The 23,266-nt window shown below is 42.8% G+C and overlaps 1 protein-coding gene across 2 annotated transcripts in view; it reads right to left on the bottom strand.

Annotated features, from left to right (window-relative positions):
* ints6l (integrator complex subunit 6 like) overlaps positions 1-23,266 on the bottom strand; it is a 220,271-nt gene that overhangs the window by 7,874 nt on the left and 189,131 nt on the right. For both annotated transcript variants that reach the window (XM_080187764.1, XM_080187763.1), the window contains exons 10-17: positions 19,178-19,272; positions 15,382-15,495; positions 12,206-12,421; positions 11,560-11,686; positions 8,873-9,015; positions 7,499-7,724; positions 6,566-6,976; positions 3,043-3,136 (exon numbers count right to left, since the gene is read on the bottom strand). In XM_080187764.1, coding sequence (XP_080043890.1) covers positions 3,043-3,136; positions 6,566-6,976; positions 7,499-7,724; positions 8,873-9,015; positions 11,560-11,686; positions 12,206-12,421; positions 15,382-15,495; positions 19,178-19,272 — 1,426 coding nt within the window. The remainder of the gene's footprint in view (positions 1-3,042; positions 3,137-6,565; positions 6,977-7,498; positions 7,725-8,872; positions 9,016-11,559; positions 11,687-12,205; positions 12,422-15,381; positions 15,496-19,177; positions 19,273-23,266) is intronic.

Here is a 23,266-nt window from a genome sequence, read left to right as displayed (position 1 = left end):
CCCTACGCCCGTCTGCACTCGGTTCAGGCAGTAGCCCAGAGATAACTACCTTGTCGGTTCTACTCTTTAATTCCATTCCCAGCTTCTCATACTCCCTCCCCAGATCCTCAGTTCGCATTTTGCCTACGTCGTTGGCACCCACATGTACCACAATGACCGGATTCTCACCCTCCCACTCCAGGTTCCTCTGCAGCCCAGATGCGACATCCTGGACCCGAGCACCAGGGTGACAACACACCCTTCTGTGCACTTTGTCATTGTGACAAAGGACAGTGTCAATACCCTTCACCCCACTATCCCCAATCACTACTACGTTCCTTTTCACCTTCTCTTTGCCTATGCCCTGCTGCATCACTGTACCGTGTGCAGTTTGCTCACCAACCTCACCTCCCTCGTCCACACTGGAAGCAAGAGCCTCAAACCTGTTATGCAGATTGAGAGGCTGAGGCCTCCTCTCCCCACCCTCCGTCCTCCTCTCAGCAGCCCCCTCTTGTTCCTGACCCTTAGAGTTAGCCAGTCTGGGGGGGGGGTGGATGTCACTTGCACCCCATTGACAATGGCACCCTCTCTCCCCTTGATGAGCCTCAGCGTCTGTAGCTCAGAGGCCAGCTCATTTACCCTGAGCTGGAGCTCCTCCAGCAACCTGCACTTACTGCAGACATGTTCACTGGGAAGGACCCTGGGGTCCACCAGTTCCCACATCATACAGAAACAACACATCACATGCCCCTCCATTATTCACTGTAGTAGTATTGAAAATTTCAACACTAACTTACCTGGCCCTCTTTCTCCCCAGCCCTTTGCTCCTAAGCCCTAATAGCTCACTCTGCTTCCCCCCTCACTCCGCTGCCCGCTGTCTACACCAGGCCTCCTTTTAAACCTGGCGCTGATTTAAAGCTTGCTCCCCCACAACTCCCTTTTAACCACTCCCTCAGAATTCTTAAAGAGGTAAATACAAAAAGCCCGCAAAAATGCCTTTAAATGATTTAAACAGTTCTACAAGGAACAAAGTGCTTTAAACTTAAATTTAAACAGGTTTTTAACAGGTAAATTCTTATCTCTCTCTCTCTGCTCCTTCACTCCTCTGCTCCAGCAAACAATGGAAAACATGGTGCAATCAGTAGCAAATTTCCCCACTTCTGAACTAATGGTGGAAGGAAGGTCATTGCTGAAGTTGTTTGGGCCTAGGACACTACCCCGAGGAACCTCTGCAGGGATGATCTGAAATTGAGATCATTGATCTCCAACAACCACAACAATCTTCCTTCGTGTTTGTATGTCTCCAACCTGCAAAAAATTTTCCCTTTGATTCCCACTGACTCCAGTTTTTCTAGGAATGCCACATTCGGTCTAATGCTGCCTTGATGGCAAGGGCAGTCACTCTCAGCTCACACTGCAGAAAAGATTCATGACAATGGTTCCAGGAATGAAGAACTTCAGTTATGAAGAAAGTTCGGAGAAGATGGGACTATTCTCCTTGGGGAAGAGGAAGTTGAGGAAAGACTTGATGGAGTTATTCAAAATCACGAGGGATCTGGACAGAGTAGATAGAAACTGTTTCCAGTGCTGCCTGGGAGGGTGGTGAAGGCAGGTTGCCTCACATTCTTTAGAAAGCATCTGGATGAGCACTTGGCACATCGTAGCATTCAGGGCTATGGGCCAAGTCCTGGCAGATGGGATTAGGTGGGAGTTCAGGTGTTTCTCATGAGTTGGTGTGGACTTGATGGGCTGAAGGGTTTCTTCTGTACTGTATGATTTTATAATGGTGGAACATTCAAGAACAAGAGGGTACATATTTAAGGGTATTGATAAAGAAAGAAATGGTGACATGAGGAAAAACTTTTTTATGCAAGTAGTGCATCAATAGGATCTGGGGTGCATTGCTTGAGCATGTGAAGGAGGCAAATTCAATCAAGGCATTCAAAAGGAATCGAATTATATGAAAAGGAAGAACGTACAGGGTTATGGGGAAGTGGGCAGGGACTAATACCAGGTAAATTTTGCATTCAGAGTGCTAGCTCAGGCTCCTGTAACAATTCTGTGAACTTCCATCCCATCAATTTCCTTCCCTGAAAAAAAATGACCTAGCAGCAATGTTAATATTGGGATAATCTCCAGTTTGCAACATGTAGGTAACACTGGCAAAGCCTCATTTACAGCCTATAGTTTGGCTCTTCCAAGTGGTTATGAGCTTTCCTTTGTCATTGGAGTCTGTGCTGAGGGTGCTCCCTGAGTCCTGCTCCCTTTTAAAAGCCTTCAATGATCCCAGATCAACTATCTTCTGCTACATTCTATTACTGGAATGGCAACTCACATATGAAGAGAGGCTGGATCGACTGGGTCTCTACTCACTGGAATTTAGAAGAATGAGAGGGGATCTCATAGAAACATAAAATCCTGATGGGACTGGACAGGCTAGATGTGCAAAGAGTGTTCCCATTGTTGGGGAAGTCCAGAACTAGGGGTCACTAAGAATAAGGGGTGAGCCATTCAGGATGAGATAAGGAAGAATTTCTTCAGTCAGAACTGCGAACCTGTGGAATTCTCTACCACAGAAAGCTGTTGGGGCCAAATTTGTTAGATTTGTTCAAAAGGGAGCTGGATGTGGCTCTTGTGGCTAAAGGAATCAAGGGATATGGAGAGAAAGTGGGAGTGGGATAGTGAAAGTGCATGATTAATCATGATCATATTGAATGGTGGAGCATGCTTGAAGGGCCAAATGGGCTACCCTTGCATCCATTTTCTATGTTTCTACACTGAAAAGGTTTGAGGCTTGTTGAATTTTGAATCTGTTTCCCACAGATGTAACAATTCTGCTTTGTGCCAGAATCTAGTTCTAAAAGGGGATTATGATTAATACCTTTGGTAATGGCGCAAATTTATGTCTACATCATTCATTGTTTTGCTCAGATATTTCCACAGAATAAATTACTTGGCAGGCAAGTCACTGTTGGTGGTAATGAGTAACTGGCAATTGGTATTTTAAGTTTCAAATATCACTATTTCAGTCAATGTGGACCTCACGGATAAATACGCACTTACCTGGCAGCTTCTTTGATAGTATTTTGAATGAAATTCCTCTGAATATCCAAAGGACCTTGTATACCCTCCAGTAATCTGAAGAGTCTCTCATAATCTGAAATTTAAAAATAGTCAACGATTTACCAAAAATACAGATGCTTTGGGAAAAGGAAAAGCTGAAAGATTTCAGACGAATCTTCAGCCAAAGTCATGAGGAACATCAATTCAAAGGTACCACAAAGTATAACACTTTATTCTGTGTTTTATCTACTGCAATATTATTTTACTTATTTTGTCCTGTTAAGGTGGGTCTCTGTAACAAGCAGAGTTCCTTAACCGAGCGGTTAAACACCAACCTACATCTCAGATAAAGGCAATTTCTACAGGGACATAATCAGAGCAGTCCTGGAACACAATCTATTTTTACAAAATGATATCAGTTAAATATTTCAAAGTGCACAGAGACATCTGTCAGTAGGTTTTTGTTTTATTCCAGGAGATTGCTGTGAGAATATATTAAATAAAGCCAAACATTGGCTAAGTGAGCACATTGTCTGCTTTAGTATCAAGAAAGACAGTGGCTTAATATTTTCCAGCTTTGTTTTTCACTTGTGTTTTGGTCACATGCAAATTTCTAACGAAGATGGTGAACAAAGAACCATTATTTCCTACCCATCGGACATTCCACTGTATTCCTCCTGTGTTCTAAATCTCTTATTGTGTTAGTGGAAAACATGGGGGTTTCTTTAACAAGGTAGTAGACTCCAATTTTCAGAACGCATGGGGGCAGAGGGGAGTGCAATGGATGAAAGGACAGCGAACCGTCTCAGCTGGAAATGAACAAGTAGAAATGTGCCAGCGAATGAAGATGAACTGATCACAGCTGGGAACAAGAGGAGCTGAAGCAATACCCAGCCTGGCCAGGGAGAGGCTTCAGGTCAATGTCATCACCCAGAAACACTGCAACATTAAAGTGGCTTTTGACTGATTTGCAGAATATTTTAATCCTTTGTTATGTGTAATTTTTTTGCTCAGAAAATGCACATCTTTAAATATATTTGACATATTATTTTGATTGTTACCTTAAAATTTACTTTGATGTAACTTCAGAGGAAATCTCTACTTAGACTGACTTGTTTGCATTGTCCAATATCCTGGGAAAATCTTTCCTCAATCCACTCAAAGCTCTCTTGGAATGAACAGAAGTAGGTGATGCTAGTCGATAGGTTTGAGGACATCTAGCTGCCCTTTACACATTTGTACAAAGAACAGTACAGGACAGGAACAGGCCATTCAGCCCATCAGGTTTGTGCCAACATAGATGCCTCTCTAATCTAATATTTTCTTGCCTCTACGTGATCCATTATCCCTCAATTCCCTGCCTATTCACATATCTATCCAGGTGCCTCTTTAACGTTGCTATAGAATCTACTTCAACCACCTCTTCTGGCAGCACATTCCAGGCATTCACCATCCTCTGTGTGAAAAACTTGCCCCTTATATCTCTTAAACTTTCCTCCTCTCACTCTCAACCTATGCCCCCGAGTGTTTGACATTTCGACCCTGGGAAAAAGACTGCGGATCCACTCTATCCAATCCTGTCATAATCTTGTAAACCTCTATCTGGTCCCCCCTCATCCTCTGATACTCCAATGAAAACAATCCAAGTTTGTTCAACCTTCCTTCATAGTCCATCTCCTTCAAACCAGGCAACATCGTGGTAAATCTCTTCTGCACCCTTTCCAATATAGTGTGGTGACCAGGAATGTACACAATACTCCAAATGCAGCCTAACGAAAGTCTTATACAGCTGCAACATGATTTTCCAAAGCCTATACTCAACGCCCTGACTAATGAAGGCCAGCATGTCGTACACTTCTTGACCATCTTGTCCACTGGAGTTGTCACTTTCAGGGAATTGTGGATCTCTGTGTGTTAACATTTTTAAGGGCTCTACCATTTACTGTGGACTTTCCTTCTGCAGTACACCTAGCAAATCGCATCACCTCACATTTGTCTGAGTTAAATTCTATCTGCCATCTTTTGGCCCAGGTCTCCAGCTGATTTATATCCTGCTGTATCCTCTGATAATCTTCTTCACTATCTGCTACTCCCCCAATTTTTATATCCTCTGCAAATTTACTAATCAGACCACCTACATTTTCCTCCAAATCATTTATATATATTACAAACAACAGAGTCCCCAGCACTGATCCTTGTGGAACACTGCCTGTCACAGACCTCCAGTTAGAAAAGTACCTTTCCAGTGCTACTCTCTGCTTCCTATACCTGTACGTTCTGTATCCATTTACCAGCTCAATGGATACAGTTCTGTATCCATTTACCAGCTCACCTCAGATCCCATATGACTCCTGTTTCAGCCTGCCATGAGGAACCTTATCGAAGGCTTAACTAAAGTCCATGTATACAACATCCATTGCCCTGCCCAATCTTTCTTGTCATTTTCTCAAAGAACTCAATCAGGTTTGTGAGACATGACCTTCATAAAACCATTCTGCCTATTGCTAATAAGCCTATTCTCGTCCAGATGCAAGTACATCGTACCCTTAAGAATCTTAACCAATAATTTCCCCACCACTGATGCAAAGCACACAAGTCTGTAATTTCCCAGATTGTCTCTTTTGCCCTTCTTGAACAGAGGAACAATGTTAGCTACTCTCCAATCCTCTGGTACCTTGCCCGTGACTAAAGAAGATATAAGGATTTTGGTCAAGGCCTCAGCAATTTCTTCCCTTGCCTCTCTCAGTATTTTCTGGGATAGACCCTATCTGGCCCTGGAGACTTGTCCACCTTAATGTTTTTCAAAACCTCCAATATCACCTTTTTTATCTGAACATGTCCTAGATTGTCAATATCCTCCTTGCTATACTTACCATCCAGCACATCATTCTCCTTTGTGAATACTGATGCAAAGTACTCATCAGAACTTCATCCATTTCATCTAGCTTCACACACAAATTCCCTCCACTGTCCTTGAGTGGGCATACCCTTTCCTTAGTTGCTCTCTTCCTTCTTACATACTCATAAAAAGCCTTGGGATTCTCCTAAATTCTGCCTGCCAAGCACATTTCCTGGCCCCTTTTTGCCCTCCTAAGTCCCTGTTTAAGCTTTTTCCCACTACCTTTGAATTCCTCAAGAACTCTGTTCGTTTTCAATTTCCTGAAATTTACTTATGCCTCCTTCTTTCTCACTAAGATCACAAGCTCTCTTGTCTTCCAGGGTTCCTAAATCTTCCCATCTTTATTCTTCATTTTTTACAGAGACATACAAAAGTCAATTGTTAACAACTGACTTTTGAAAGGTTTCCACATATCGGATGTTGATTTATCCTCAAACAACCGCCCCAATCTACAATCCCTAGCTCCTGCCTAATACTGTTGTAGTTAGCCTTCCCCCAGTTTAGTACTTTCACTCTGGGACTACTTCTATCCTTTTCTACAATTTATAGAATTGTGAGCACTGTTCCCAAAATGGTTCCCCACTGAGCCATCAATCAGCTGGGTGGTTGAAAAAAGACACTTACTTCTTCCTGGTTTACGAATTTCCTTCATGACTCTAATCCTGAGTTCAGCATTGTTCCCCTCCACTACTGGCTGAATTTGTATTCTGTCAGAGTTGGCCAAAGGTAAGTCTGGCTTGCTTTCTGCTGTCACATCTATTTCATCATCAGTCTCAGATGGGCGCTCTAATGAGTCTCTCATAACCATATCTGTCCCAAGTTTATGATCAAGTACATCCTCAGCCACATGATTGAGTTCTGGGACAGGTTGAAAGTCACAGGGCAGCAGAGTCTCCACTGTTGAGAGAGCAGACGTTGATGCAGGTCCATCTGTTGGAGAAGTTACCAGTACATCTTCAGCTGGTGTCTCTATCGGCTGCCAGTCATCCATCCTCTTCTCTCCACTCGCATCTACCAATGTAATGCTATTTAAATCTGAATGTGAAAGAAAAATGAAGGCCGTTGAATAGTTCCAAAAATGAGTACTGCAGTTGTAAGTAACTTATTCAACAATGAAAAGAAAATCCCAGGCATTTTCCTAAAATACTGCTTCCCACTGGCATTGTGATGGAGGGAATGTCCATATATACTAACCACAATGATATAACTGTGGTCAAAGCAGCAACATCCATCCTTCAACTATTTCCTTACACCAGTCAAAAATTACTTCTTTCGGCATCTGCACTGTCCCACACATGCACAATCCCACATTCACCTCAGAAGAAATGCTTCCTCGCTTCCATCCCAACTCAACAATGTAGGTGACATTTTCACTCATTTTCCAACAGTAGACATTTTGGAAGTGTCACAAATTCAATGACAGAAATAACACAGAATCGCTATCACTCTGCAACACTGATTGTTACTAGTCTCAGTCAGAATGGCAAACCTTGTGATCAACAAGGTTCAAACATCCCACAACCTAACCACGTGCTGCAAGAACGTGTGTAGCTTTACCTTTATGTACAGCGACAGGTTTTACAACATTGGGGTGGGCTCCAGGACTCAAAGGAGGCCCCTTTCCTCCGACGTGATTGATGATGGGTGGAGATTGAGGTCGCCGCAGTAATGGTGACATACTACGCCTTCTCTTCAGAGATCCAGGTGTGTTGGATTCTCCAGGTCGTTTCACCTTGTTCTGTGGCCCTGCCACAAACTCATCCGCCTCATCAATCATCATTCCCTGATTGGAAAAAGCAAATAAAACACACAAAAGAAGTGATGAATAGTGACGAATTCCCCATGAGGAAAATAAAAAGTGGTCAACCTGGTTTCTGAACATGCTTCTGTAACACATCATTCTGCAGATGTTAATCAGGGCACCAAGCTTTTATTGTTTGCATTCTAAAAAGGCAGGTCAGCAAATATTAGGAGACTACAAAGTGCCTGAACTTCCTCAGAGTGGCTATCAAAATTGGACTGCCATTCCATTCCTAGTTTTTTCCATCCTGTCTGGCCTGACATTCTGACTCAAGCAGGTGAGATCTGGGCAATGCAGTGCATCCCTGGGGCCTAGCATTGAAGGGCAGGTCTGTCAGATGCAAGAAGGCCAAGCGCCCCTTTTCTTTAAAACGGCACTCATTGCTGTAAACCAGGTAAGTTAAAGGTCCAATCAGGCTAAAGATCTCTGACATGCCAGAGAAAAGGTAAGAGTATAAGATTAGTGGGTAGGAATTCTGGGCTGGGCAGCAAACAGGTAATCAGAATGGGCCTTGGGTCTTCTGCATATCTTTTGGGTACCCCCCAATATGATGCCCTAGAGCTCAAGTTATGAGCCAAAGTGTGGCAATAGCGGAGTCCATTTGTTTTAAGTGTAAAATAAACATCTCAGCCTGGAGTTCCACTTACATCCTCTGCCAATCCGATCAGGAATACTGCGCATTACTCACTACTCTCCCAAATCCACCTTCTCATCAGTACCACCATCCATGGTTGAGTTTTTAGTCTCCACTCTCAGGAATTTTCACTTCAATCAGTCCCAAATATTAACAGCCTACTCTTGCCTTATCCTATGACTGTGCATTTGGTTACATTGTCTATCTCTTGCTCAGGGCATGCTGAAATGTTCATGGTGCTTTGTGTACAGTGTTATTGCGGTCTGCACTCTTATTGCAGACTGCATCTTCAGCATGCAGCGGATATCCTTGATCAACGTAACTCATCAGCTAATTTATTCAGCCTTGAACACTCAGGAAGGGATCTAGGCATCTAGTTTCAAATCCAATTATGTTCCTTCAAGCTTGTCACTAATGTGATCTTCAAAATTTGCACCATTTAACAGTGACAAAAACTTTCACAATAACCTGTCTCCAGAGTGCTCCAGTTGCCTACCTTCTTGTCCTGCTTGAAAGGATTGCCAAATGTATGAAGCCGTTTAGGTTGATCTGGGTCAATCTCACGAAGAGGAGAAGGCATAAGTTTCAGGTATTCTTGATAGTTGCCCATCTGTGCCACAGGGATGCTGTGTAGATAATCTGCAATGAAACAAAAGCTGGCAATGAGCTGCAGATTTGGAAAAGCATCATAACAAAATTATTAATACAAGTCTGGTAATTGTACCGATTAACATTCAGTATTAACATTAATTGATTCATTCTGAAATGGACATTTTATTAGAAAAGCAGCATTATACCAAATAATATATTCCAAATTATTCCCCTGCTAAACTATGGCTCTGTACAACATGCTATGTTTCTTTAACACTAAAATGTTAATGTTGTGCCCTGGTTGTATGGGTTATAAGCTTATTGACCAAGCTTAGGGTCTACTAAAATCAGAAGAAGGGTCACAAAAGAAGAAGAAAGTCAGAGAGTTTTATTTAGCAATCTGATGAATGCAGACCCGCAACAGATACAAGGGGGTGAAAGCTCCTCTCCGGACCCAATTAGCTGACTTATCACTGACCCCGTTTACACCAGCTGATCAGGAGAATCTCCAATGACATTCTGTGTGAATATCAGCACCCATGCAGAGTTATACTTAGTGCAAGAGGTGGGGCTGATGGAACATGAAATGAGGGAGGAGTGCACAGAAATTTGTAAGAATGTAGAAGAGTTGTAGGATTCTAGCCAGGGGCAGCAATACGGGGTGTGACCAAACGGGTCACATAAAATGGCGATTTGCAGAACAGGCTGGGATAATTGGACAAGCACTGAAACAGCAGGCTGCAGCTTAAAAGAGAGATAAACAGGCTGCAGCTCAGACGAGTGAATACACAGGAAACAGGCCACACAAAAACAACGGACACTTTCTGGTCAAACATATTTGTTTACCAAAGGGGAGCCATAACCCCTTATTTGTGAGGGAGGAATGTGACCTACAGGCCTCCAGCACCTACTGGCATGGCCGTTGGGTACATTGTAAGATGACTCACAACACCAGGTTAAAGTCCAACAGGTTTATTTGGTAGCACAAGCTTTCGGAGTGTCGCCCCTTCTTCAGGTGAGTGAGGAGTTGTATTCATAAACAGGGCAAATATAGACACAAACTAAATTTACAAGATAATGGTTGGAATGCGAGTCTTTACAGGTAATCAAGTCTTAAAGGTACAGACAGTGTGAGCGGAGAGAGGGTTAAGCACAGGTTAAACAAGTATGTATTGTCTCCAGCCAGAACAGTTAGTGAGATTTTGCAAGCCCAAGCAAATCCTGGGGGTTACAGGTAGTGTGACATGAACCTAAGATCCCGGTTGAGGCCGTCCTCACGTGTGTGGAACTTGGCTATCTGTTTCTGCTTAGAGATTCTACAGGTAGCGCGACATGAACGCAAGATCACAAGGAAGAGAACACACCTATCTGGTAATTGTTAAGTCGTGTTCATTCATCCATTGTCGTAGAACTTCCCGTCAAGGAACACTTCAGCAGTCACGGGCATTCAGCCTCTGATCTTTGGGTAAGCATTCTCCAAGGTAGCCTTCATGACACACGACATCGTGGGCTTGCAAAATCTCACTAACTATCCTGGCTGGAGACAATGTACACCTCTTTAACCTGTGCTTACCCGCTCTCCACTCACATATGTCTGTACTTTTAAGACATGATTACCTGTAAAGATTCGCATTCCAACCATTATCTTGTTAATTTGTGTCTATATATGCCCTGCTTGTGAACACAACTCCTCAGTCACTAAAGGAGTGACACTCTGAAAGTTTGTGCTACCAAATAAACCTGTTGGACTTTAACCTGGTGTTGTGAGGCTTCTTACTGTGCTACGCAGAGGACTACAGAGATCAGCACACAGATAAAGGCCAGTATCTGCCTGATACTTGCTAGTCACGCAAAAGTCAAAGTCTAGTATTGGACTTGAACTTTAGTGTTTCTGCAAGGTAACTTATTGGTTGGATAGGTGAAATATTGTTGTACTAACAAGAAATCTACTCGCAATTCTTTGTCCACCACATAAGGGTTAAAACAGGCTGTGCAGCAGGCACAACAAGGTTTTTCTAATTTGTCCGGTGTCTAATGAATGTTCTTTTAAACATGGCAGCTGGAGAAGAAAATAAATACCAGTTACAAAACTAATTGTCCCATAACTAAAAATGGTTTTAACATTTTTAGCGCAACAAAAGGAAGTCAAGTCCTGTAACATGACCAGGTCATCCTCCTGCATTGTCCAACTTGGTTAAGAACCCTCTCTGCTTCTGATGTTAATGATTTGATCATACTTAGAATTTCTCCGGCAACAGCTTCTTTTCTCGAGAAGGGAAGTACCCAGCTTTGCCTTTCTTCCTCTATATGCCAAAACACTGAGCCATCTCCCACATGTACCTGAACACCACCCAGCTCAATCCCTCCACCACTTCCCTTGACCTCTTCATGGTCTTTATGCCATCAAACTGCTTATCTAAGTGTAGCCCGAGATGCCCTCACCCACGAGATTTGTGACAAATTTCATCTCTTCTTCAGATCTCTACCATAACCAAGACTATGATAAAGCTCCTTTCCCACTAACTGGTTTGTAAAATGGAACGTATCTGCCATTTTCCAGTTTTAATGGTATCTCACATTCATTCTCCTTACCTTCATCTTGACCACGAATCAGTTTCTGGGTTGTTTTAAGCAGATTTGATCTCATTCTAGTTAGCTGGTCTAACAGGCTCCGGCGAGGAATATCGTAGGCATTCCTGTAAGTCTGAGGCTTAACATCCTAGTTTTGAAGATAAAGCCATTTTAAAATTGAATTTTCTTGTTGAGAAACCCAAATACAATTTCACTCAAAATACAAAGGGAGATCATGCCATAGTGGTAATGCCACTGGTCTGATAATTCAGAAGCCCAAGCTCATGCTTTGGAGACACACGCTCAAATCCCACCACAGCAGCTGATGGGTTGTTAAATTCAATTCAGTCTGGAATTGAAAGCTAGTCTCAGTAACAGTGATGCTGAAGCTATCATCAATTGTCATAAAAACCTCTGGTTCACTAATTCGCTTTTGAGAGAGGAAATCTGCCAACCTCATCCAGTACCCCCAGATCCACAGCAATGTGGTTGGCCTCTGAATGGCCTAACAATTAGGGATAGGTAACAGTGCCCACATCACTTCAATGCAGAAATTTTAAAGAACTTCCCATCATTAACAAGGCAATGGAATCTCTACCACAATACAAAAGTAACATTTTATTTCTTCTTCAACCATGTATATTAACTAATAGAAGAAACCATTCACCTTGTTCAGGATTGCCATCTGAAAGCCAGCAAACTCCTTCATGTTTAGTTCCATGGGCCTAAGGGGCACTTCCCCTGTGATTCCTTGCAGCAGCTGTTTGAAGTCTCTGCGATGAGCCAGAGACAGAACACTAGATTGGTTTTTAACTTTGATTCCCACCTCTTGCGGGGTCTTTTTCCCAACGGAAGCAATTATACGATCTGACTCTATTTTGGCCTGAAACACAAATCAGCTTTATATTACATACATTCTATTACAAGATCAGTAAACTCACTCAGGCTTGGTGCATAGATAACTCCTGTTAAGTAGTTCCCATACGCTTACATGTTGGAGTAGACTTGCACCTCCAATATCTAGCTATGCAATAATGTAACTTAGGAATCCAGTAACAGTACTCCAGTATGATCTGTAGTGGATATTTGCATTTCCTACATGCACCTAACCCACTAATCCTTTTAATAGTGAACTGAGGAAGCGTCTGATAAGGCAAGGCCAGGTATTAATTATTAAGTTGCTACTTCATACAGAACTAGAATATTGCTGAGATGTTGCCAAATTTGGTAATCTTGCATTTGTCCTGATGAGTACCAGATAAAATGTTTTGGTAACATGTCTTTTTTTAAAGCAATGTTGTTAAGCTACTTTAACCTTATGTGAGTTCAGAGCAATAGTTTATGATCAATCTATTTTGTTCAATCAGTACAACTCATCTTCATATAGAAGTACAAAAACCAAACATGCCCCCTAATAGTCACCTTGCTGGGCTTAAAACACAACAACTATCTTTCTGTATTTTTCCCGAGCTGCATGTTAATCCTAAGAGTTAGGGTTAACATTGCGGCTCAGGAGCCCCCTTGACTTCAGATTTCTGAAGCCTTTCCCATTTAGAAAATAGTCTATGTCTCTATTCTTCCAACCAAAGTACATAACCTCACACTTTCCCACATTGTATTTCATCTGCCACTTCTAGCCTGTCCAAGGAACGTTAAGCCTTGATTTTGTGTTTAAAATCTGGTAGTGGAACACGAAACAAGAACGCTGGAATTCAGAGGTAAGAGTGCACCATCTGAGCCATGGCTGTATCGCTTGGATCCACAGCTAGAACCAGCTAGGACAGAATTACAGAAGGGAAGCACAGAAAGAGGCCATTCGATCCAATATGTCCATGCTGATTATTGTACTCTGCATGATTCCCCTCCCACCTTCCTCATCCAACTAGACAATATAATTCTCTATTCCTTTCTCACTCATATAATTCTCTCATTTCTCCTTAAATCCACAGATTGATTACAGAACAGGAGGCCAATCGCCTCATTGTACTTGTTGGTTCTCTGAAGGGCAAGGGGATGTGGGAATGGAGAGGGGTTGAAATGGGGTGGCAAGGAGTAAGGAAATGGGGAAGATATAGGGTGTGGAAATGAAGAAAGGATGGAGAGAGGGGAAAGGGTTGAGAAAACTAAAGATGAATAGGTTACATGGATTAACCATGATGAATAGGTGGGGTTATGGAGATAGAGCACTGGGAGGATGGTGATGATCGCTCTAACCTAGATAATCCTATACCATTAAGTCATCAATTAGTCCTGTCTCATTACACATATCCTGGTCCAAAATAGCTGCTCCCTGGTCTACAAGTTAGTGCACTAAGAAACTGTCCCAAGATACATGCTAGCACCCATCCTCCAGACTGTCTTTGCCAATTTAATTTGGTCAATCTATACGAAGATTTAAATCTCCCATAATTTTTGCAGTACCTTTCTTGAGTGCCCCCCCTTGTTTTTTGATTTATACGCTGTGGTACGGTGCAACTACTGTCAGGAGGCCTATAAAACACTCCCACTACTTTCCTTTGCTATTTCTCATCTTCACGCAAACTGGTACATTTTATTTCTCTGAATCAAGGTCATTTCTCACTATTACATCGATTTCATCATTTACTAACAGAATCACTCCACCTCTTTCTTTACATTCCCGACCTTCCATAATGTCAAATACCCTTATGTACTATTCAATTTAAACATGATCATTCACTTTTCATGCACAAATTCATGCGAACTGCCAAACTGAGCAGAAAATGACAAACTATCCAAGATACCAAGTGAGTTGACATGAGAGGGTTGGAACAAAGGGCAGTGAGGGGGATTATGGGTGTCATATATTAGCACTAAGGTGGCATGGGGATGTGACAGGCTATGGGAGTGGGTAGAGGGTCATGGCCTGGTATTGAGGGGCTATGGATATCAATTGGCATTGATGGGGTATAGAGAGTGGCAGTCAGGGCTGGAGGGATGTTTTTATTACTTATTAAAAATGTAAATATGGCACAGAGACAGACCCTTGGGCCCAACCTTCACCCAAACATTTCAGTCTCCACACTTGTTCTGGAGTCACCTGTATTGCCTCCTATTTCAGCACACCAACACCCCTCCACCCCACTCACAACTCCATCTTTGAGCGATGCATTAAATTCTCTGATCTTATTGACCTTATGCCAATTTGCTCATAGCTCAGATAGTTCCCTTGCTCAAACCCTCTAGGCAGAATTTTTTAGTCCCACCTATGGTGTTGGTACCCACATGGGTCACAATATCTGGATCCTGCATCCCACTCAACGTTCCTTTCCAGCCCTGAGATGTCCTTAACCCTAGCAATGGACAGCCTTCAGGGTTCTCCCCTTGGATGCAGTATCCATCTCCCTAACTGTACCCTGCTAAAAGTATATTCTTTGTTATTCCCTCTGCAGGTTCCTCTGAATGCAAATATTTCCCAGTCACTCACCATTCAAAAATATTCTGCTTTTTTACTTTCCTACCAAAATATAGCATCAGCACACATTGCAATACCTTATTAGTTACAGCCTGCCAATCCAAAATATCCCATTTATACCTACTCTTTTCTTTGAATCCATTAACCAATCCCCTCATTCAATGGTAATCTACAACCCCCAATCCTATGAATCCTAATTTTATGCAATAACCTGGTATGATATCTTATCAAATGCTTTCTGAAAATCCAAATACGCTACAACCACTGGTTTAATCTTTACCACACCATAATAAGTAGGTTCTGGCAAAGATCATTCATTAAACCTGTACATTTGCTGCTCTGTATGGTTCAGTGCCATACCAGGTAAGAGCCATGGTAATGGAGGATATGAAGCTTAATTTGTTTATTACCTGTTGGCTGAGTTTCTTGAGGTAAGAAATAACACTGTAACTGAGCCCACAATCAATACTACTGTCACCGATTAAATTGGGAGCTCCCATCATCCGCAGTGCTTTCTTCAATGGCTGAAAAATAAAGACAATGATCAGAAATGGGCAAGTTTTTGTGCCAGGCAATGACCATACGTAACAAGAAATAATCTGACCATTTCCTTTTGATGTTCAACTGCATTTTTACAGTCAACTACCTGGAGACTGCTATTACCCAGAAACTTATCCTTCTATAACTAAGACACAGCAGCATAGATTTTAAAGTTTATTTATTATTGCCACAAATAGGTTTACATTCACACTGCAATTAAGTTGTTGTAAAAATTCCCTAGTCGCCACACTCCAGCACCTGTTCAGGTACACAGAGGGAGAATTTAGCATGGTCAATGCACCAAACCAGTACATCTCTGTGGGAGGAGCACCTGCAGGAAACCCACGCAGACATGGGGAGAACATGCGAATTCCACACAGACAGTGACCCAAGCTGGGAATTGAACCCAGGTCCTGGCATTGTGAGGGAGCTGTGCAAACACTGTGCCATGTGCTGCTTTGGATGAGCCTTGGACAAGTTTTGAAAGTGCCTGGAAGTTAATGTTGCATTATTTCAAAAGGGGCTGTTAGGTGGCAAAATGTTTGCCAATCATACTCACCAAGCAGCAGATTTTAACCACTTGCAGTGAGAAGCTCCGTGTACCCCACCCTCGCAGTGAGAAGCTCCGTGTACCCCTTCCATCGCAGTGAGAATGAAGCCAACCCCTGAGTTTGGGGCAGTGTTAGAGGCTATGCTCTGGAACAGACTAGTATGCAGCATTACTGAGGACAAGCATTCAGCATTGTTTGTTGGGAGAAGCCACTCTGACTTTCCAGAAGGCTCTAGAAATTTCTCAGGGCTGTCAGCTATGCAAAGATATTCTAAAGGTCAATGTGAATGGGTGGGTGCAGTGCAGCAAGTAAAGAAAGAGGCTGCAAATTCTATATACGGCAGTGGTTTAGCAGGCGCACGACCAGTGGAAGACAAACTGCAGCCACAGCGAGGGTATCGGAAATTTGGAGCTGACTGGACTTTGGTGCTGAGGGGAACGGGAGGAGCAGAGAGGCAGGGAGACTTGAGGGCAAGTAAGAGGTAGACAGAAATCAAACCGTGACGTCACAGCCAGCAAGCAAGTGATTGGCTGGTGACAGGTAAGTAGTTTTTTCCTTTTCTTTTTTCTCTCTATTTCCTCTTGGCAAGTTAACTTCAGGGTTAAATCATGGCAGGAGATCCTAGATCCATGTCATGCTCCTCTTAAGTGATGTGAGAATTCAGGGACCCTTCCAGTGTCTCTGGCTCCTTCACGTGCAAGAGGTGTGCAAGTGCAGTTCCTGTTTGAGTGCTTGACAGCTCTGGACCTGCAGATGAATTCACTTTGGAGCAGCCACGCTGCTGAGGAAGTTGTGGATAGCACATTCAGTGAGTTGGTCACACTGCAGATAAAAATTACTGAGAGAGATAGGGAATGGGTGACCACCAGACAGGAGAGTAGAAAGGCAGGGGGGCCCCTGCGGTCATCTCTCTCCAAGACAGATATAGCATTTGGATAATGTTGGGGGAGATGGCTCACCAGGAGAAGTGGCAGCAGCCAAGTTCATGGCACCATGGCTGGCTCTGATGCGTAGGAGGGCAGGAAAAGAGTGGCAGAGCTATAATGATTGGGTATTCGATTGAAAGGGGAATAGACAGGTATTTTTGCAGATGCAAACGAGACTCCAGGATGGTATGTTGCTTCCCTGGTGCAAGGGTCAAGTACGTGATTCATTTTGGTAGGACAAACTTGAACGCGGATTACAGGGTCAACTGCAGGGTTCTGAGGAATGTGGAGGAAGAGAGAGATCTTGGGTTCATATTCACAGATCTCTGAAGGTTGCCACTCAAGTGGTTAGAGCCATGAAGAAGGCTTTTAGCGTTAGTGTTTATTAACAGGGAGTTTGAGTTTAAGGGTCGTGGGGTTATGCTGCAACTATACCAGATCTTGGTGAGACCATATTTGGAATATAGTGTGCAGTCTGGTCACCTCACTATAAGGAGGATGTGGAAACATTAGAGAAAGTGCAGAGAAGATTTACCAGGATGCTGCCTGGTTTGGAGGGTAGGTCTTATGAGGAAAGGTTAAGGGAGCTGCAGCTTTTCTCATTACAGCGGAGAGGCAACTTAATAGAGGTTTATAAGATGATGAGGGGGATAGATAGAGTGGACATGCAGAGACTATTTCCTTGGGTGGATGTAGCTGTTACTAAGGGGCATAACTATAAGGTTCATGGTGGGAGATATAGGAGGGATGTCCGAGGTAGATTCTTTACTCAGAGTGGTTGGAGTGTAGAACGCACTGCCTGCTGTGATAGTGGAGTCGGACACTTTAGGAACTTTCAAGTAGTTATTGGATAGGCACATGGGGCACACCAGAATGATAGGGAGTGGGATAGCTTGATCTTCGGTTTGGATATAGCTCGGCACAACATCGAGGGCTGCAAGGCCTGTACTGTTCTATGTTCTATGATGTCTCAGAGCAGCCGTGGTACATATAGGCATCAATTATATCGATTAAAAAAAGGGATGAGATACTACAACCTGAATTTAGGGAGTTGAGTTAAAATAAAAAATAGAACCTCAAAGACAGTAATGTCAGGATGCTACCAGTGCCATTTGTTATTCAGAGTAGGAATGTCAGGATAGTCAAGATGAATATGTGGCTTGAGGGATGGTGCAAGAGGGAGGGATTCAAATTCCTGGAACATTGGAACCAGTTCTGGGGGAGGTGGGACCAATACAAATAGGACTGACACCTGAAAACTGCTGTTTCCTGCAGTGGGGTATGCTGTCAAAATGTGAATGCTGAGTTTTGAAGCAATTTCCATCATTTGATCACGTTTACCAAAATTAGAATTAAAGAAACCCTCAAGACTTTTCTGCATTCCTTCTTGCCTTTGGTCCAATGTTCTAAAATCATCTATCTGTGCAAATCCTTTCCGCAGAAGGCTGTGGAAGCCAGGTCATTGTTGTCTTTAAGACAGGGATAGATAGGTTCTTGATTAATAAGGAGATCAGGGGTTATGGGGAAAAGGCAGGAGAATGGGGATGAGAAAAATATCAGCCATGATTGAATGGTGGAGCAGAGCCGATGGGCTGAGTGGCCTACTTCTGCTCCTATGTCTTACAGCCTTAAACCCACTTGATTTGCAGCTCATCCATCACTTAAACATTTACTCCCTCCTCCATTAAGGCAGCAGTGGACACCAACTACAAGATGCATTGCGGCAATTCACAAAGATTCCTTCCATAGCACCTACTAAATCTGTAACCTCTACCACCAAATACAAGGGCAGCAGATACACAAGGACACCATCAATTAAAAATTCCCCGCCAAGTCACATACCAGCCTGACTTGGAAATATATTGCTGGTCCTTTACCCTCACTGGATTAAAATGCTAGAACTTCCACCCAACAGCACTGTGGTGTACTACATCACCTGATTGTAGTGGTTCAAGAAGGCATCTTACCATCACCTTCCCAAGGGCAATTTGGAATGGGCAATAAATACTGGCCAAACTAGCGATACCAACATAAAAACAAAATACTGCGGCTGCTGGAATCAAACAGAAACAGAAAATGCTGGAAAATCTCAGAGGGTTGAACAGCATCTGTGGAAAGAGAATGGAGCCAACGTTTCAAGTCAGCTCTGACTCATAATGAACGAATGAAAACAAACAATTTACACATACCAACAGATAATATGGAGGCATGGTCTTCAAGTAATTCTCAAAGGTTTGGCGCCACTTCAGATTTGGTTTCAATTTGTGCACTTTGAACAAATCATCTGTAACGACAATAAAACAAGCAATGGCAGCTTCTTGGGAAAGAACAAGTCATGCAATTAAATAACATCAAATCTCAGGTATGACTGATTTATTAATAAACATATGAATTAGGAGCAAGAGAAGGCCACTCAGCCTATCGATGCTGCTCCGCCACTCAAAAAAATGGTTGGTTTGATTGTAACTTGCACTCCACTTTCCCATCTATCTCTAATAACCTTTCACCCCTTGTTAGTCAAGAATTGATCTACCTTTGCTTCACAAATATGCAAAGACTCTGCTTCTATTACTTTTTAAGGAAGCATTCCAAAGATTTGCAACCCTCAGAAAATATTTTTCCTTGCCTCTGACTTAAATGACTAGGAAGTCAGTGTTTAATTTTTAAACACTGACTTCTTCATACCAGGTTCTCCCACAAAGGAAAACATCCTCTCCAAAACCCTTCAGAATCTTATGTTTCCATCAAGTCCCTCTTACTCTTCTAAACTCCAGCAGATACAAGCCTTTCCTCATAAGATAACGCACATTTCTCAGAATCTCTACAGTGCAGGAGGTGGTCATTCAGCCCATCGAGTCTGTACCGACCACAATCCCACCCAGGCCTTATCACCTTGAACCCAGGTATTTTACCTGCTAGTCCCCCTGATACTAAGCTGCAATTTAACACAGCTAACCCACCTAACACACACATCTTTGGAGTGTGGGAGGAAACCAAAGCACCCAGAGGAAACCCACAGACATGGCAAGAACATTCAGATTCCACATAGTGACTTGATGCCACAACTGAATCTGGGTCTCTGGTGCTGTGAGGCAGCAGTGCTAACCACTGTTCCACCCATTTAAGGCATTTAGTAAATGAGGAGACCAATATTGTTCACAATACAAATATGGTCTTACCAATGCCCTGTATAATGGAAGCATAACTTCCCTACTTTTGTAATCAGTTCCCCTCACAATAAATAATCATGTTCTCTCACTTTCCTAATTACCTTTAGAATCCTTACAGGGCAGAAGGAGAACCCTCGGCCAATTGAATCCGAACCAACCACCTACCCCCACCCAATCTCAGGGCTAATCTGCCTAATCTACACATCTGTTGGACATAAGGGACAAATTAGCATGGCCAATCCACCTAATCTGCAGATCTTCGGGCTGTGGGAGGAAACTAGAGCACTAGGACACCCACACAGAAACAAGGAGAATGTGCAAATTCTACACAGTTACACAAGGCCAGAAGCAAACCAAGGTTCCTGTGAAGCAGCAGTGCTAACCACTGTGCCACCACTTGTTGCACATGCATACTAGCCTTTTACGATTCATGCGCTTGGATCGCCAGGTCCCTCTGTACTGTAAGAGCTCTGTAATCTCTCACTATTTCATAGAATTAACAATGCAGAAAGAAGCCATTTGACCCATCAAGCCTGCACCACAACAATCCTACCCAGGCCCTATCACCTAATCCCCTCATATTTTCCCTGCTAGATCCTGTGACACCAAGTGGCAACCTTAATCTTCTTTCTGATTTGCCACTTCTTTTAGACCCTAAGATGAGATCCATCAGGAACCTGTCAGCCCACAGCTCCAACAATTTACTCAATACCATTTCCCTGGTAAATGCACTTCCCTCTGTAGTGAAGGCTTGATGCAGAATGCCAATTCAATTTATCTGCCTTCTCTTTATTTTCTGTTATTAATTCCCAAGATAACTTTCTGCAGAACCAACACTCACTTGTTAACAAAAATATTTGACTTTATGTTTCTAGCTAGCTTTAATTTATACTCTAATTCTTCCTTCCTTATCAAGCTCTCCATCATTATTTGCTGTTCTTTGGCCACCTAACCTGCCACCCATATTTGTGCAATTATATGTTTTTCTTCAAATTTGATACTTTTTTTTAGTTAATTACATATGGTGTGTCTTTGGATGTTTTCTTTATCATTAGAATGTACCTAATTTGTGCATTCTGAAATCTCCACTTAATGTCTGCCACTGCGTTTCTATTGATCTATCCCTCAATCTCTTGGTCAGTTCACTTTACCTGGCACTGTTTGTATACCCTCATATTGCCCTTATTTAAGTTTAAAATACCAGTCTTAGATCCACTGCTCTCCCTCAAACTGAAATGTAAAATTCAATCGTATCATGATCATAGCTACCTAGGAACACCTTCACTTGTAGGTCTTTAATTAATTCTAATTATTTTAATACCAATCTACACTGCTACTTTCACTAATTAGAAAGACAAAAGCAGTGATGTCTCAGAAACATTATCACTTTCAAATTATTCACCATCCTTGCTTGGGGATATATCACTGCTCCCTCACTGTTACTGACTCAACATCCTACCATTATGCAGACTTCAGTAATTCAAGGCAGCAATCCACTATAATCTTCTCAGGGTAACTGGGGGTAGATATTAATGCCAGCCTATCAGCAAAGTTCACAACTGGGGGGCTGACTGAAAAAAAACTCTGTATTAGGCTATGCATTTTATATACAAGTGGTTAGGTACTTCTTTCCTTTGCAGACTTCTTCAATTAAAGTCTGCTCTCTACAACCTTTTCTTGTTTAGAGCCTGTTTTCTCTTTCTCTCTTTTTAATTCAACTGGCACCTTTTCTTGTCCCATTTCAAGTATTCTTCTTTTGAAATCTCTCTTCCGTCCTCTGCTGGGATTCTTGCCTCCTATGGTGCTCCACTCCCAGCCACTTGACCCAGGTTTTTGCACGGTTTTGCTTCTTCGACAGGTGGTCTGGCCCCAAAATAAGTGTCAATAGCAATCTGTACACGTGCAGCCTGTGCCCCATCTAGAGTTGGAGTTTCCAGCCTCCACTCTCAACATTATAAGACCCTTGTCAGGCCTCATTTGGAGTACTGTGCGCAGTTCTGGTCACCTCACTACAGGAAAGACGTAGAAGCTATTGAAAGGGTACAGAGGAGATTTACAAGGATGTTGCCTGGATTGGGAGGCATGCCTTATGAAGTTAGGTTGAGGGAGCTGGGTCTCTTTTCCCTGGAGAGACGAAGGTTGAGAGGCGACCTGATAGAAGTTTATAAAATGTTGAGAGGAATAGATAGGGTGGATTCTCAGAGGCTATTTCCCCGGATTGAAATGGTCGCTACAAGAGGACACAGATTTAAGGTGCGGGGAGGAAAGTACAGAAGTGATGTTAGGGGTAAGGTTTTCCACTCAGAGGGTGGTGAGTGAATGGAATCGGCTGCTGTCAGTGGCGGTGGAGGCGAACTCGCTGGGGTCTTTTAAAAGACTTCTGGATGAGTATATGGGGTTTTATGGGATTGGGGGTTATAGATAGGTCTATAGATTGGTAGGTGTTGATGTGACCGGCGCAACTCGTGGGCCGAAGGGCCTGTTTGTGCTGTAGTGTTCTATGTTCTATTAAGATGAATTTGACTTTCATAATATTAGTAAGCCTCCACCTTTTATTAACAGACCTGCGGATGCCTCAGCTTCTTGTTCAGGTTTCTGGCAATTATTCAACTGTCTTCCCAGAACTTGTCAAACTAATTCCTCTGGCAGCTCATTCCAAATATGCACCACCCTCTGTGTGAAAAAGTTGCCTCTCAAGGTTCCTTTTAAATCTTACTCTCTCACCTTAAACTTAAGCCCTCTAGTTTTTGGATTCCCCTACTCTGAGGAAAAAACCTGGGTTATTCACCTTATCTCTGCCCGCCATGATTTTAAAACCTCTATAAAGATCACCACTCATCTTCCTACACTCCAGGGAAAAAGTCAGTCATAGGAGGTTTACAGCATGGAAACAGGACCCTTCAGCCCAACTTGTCCATGCCACCCTTTTTTTTAAACCCCTAAGCTAATCCCAATTGGCCGCATTTGGCCCATATCCCATTATATCCACCTTACCATGTAACTGTCTAATTGCTTCTCAAAATTGTACTCGCCTCTACTACCTCTGGCAACTTGTTCCAGACACTCAGCACCCTCTGTGTGAAGAAATTGCCCGTGGACCCTTTTATA

This window comes from Carcharhinus amblyrhynchos, chromosome 4, assembly GCF_965287045.1.
Source record: "Carcharhinus amblyrhynchos chromosome 4, sCarAmb.v2.hapA, whole genome shotgun sequence".
Lineage (NCBI taxonomy): Eukaryota > Metazoa > Chordata > Chondrichthyes > Carcharhiniformes > Carcharhinidae > Carcharhinus > Carcharhinus amblyrhynchos.
The sequence above is the reverse complement of the archived record's forward strand: the minus strand, read 5'-3'. Positions and strand labels throughout refer to the sequence as shown.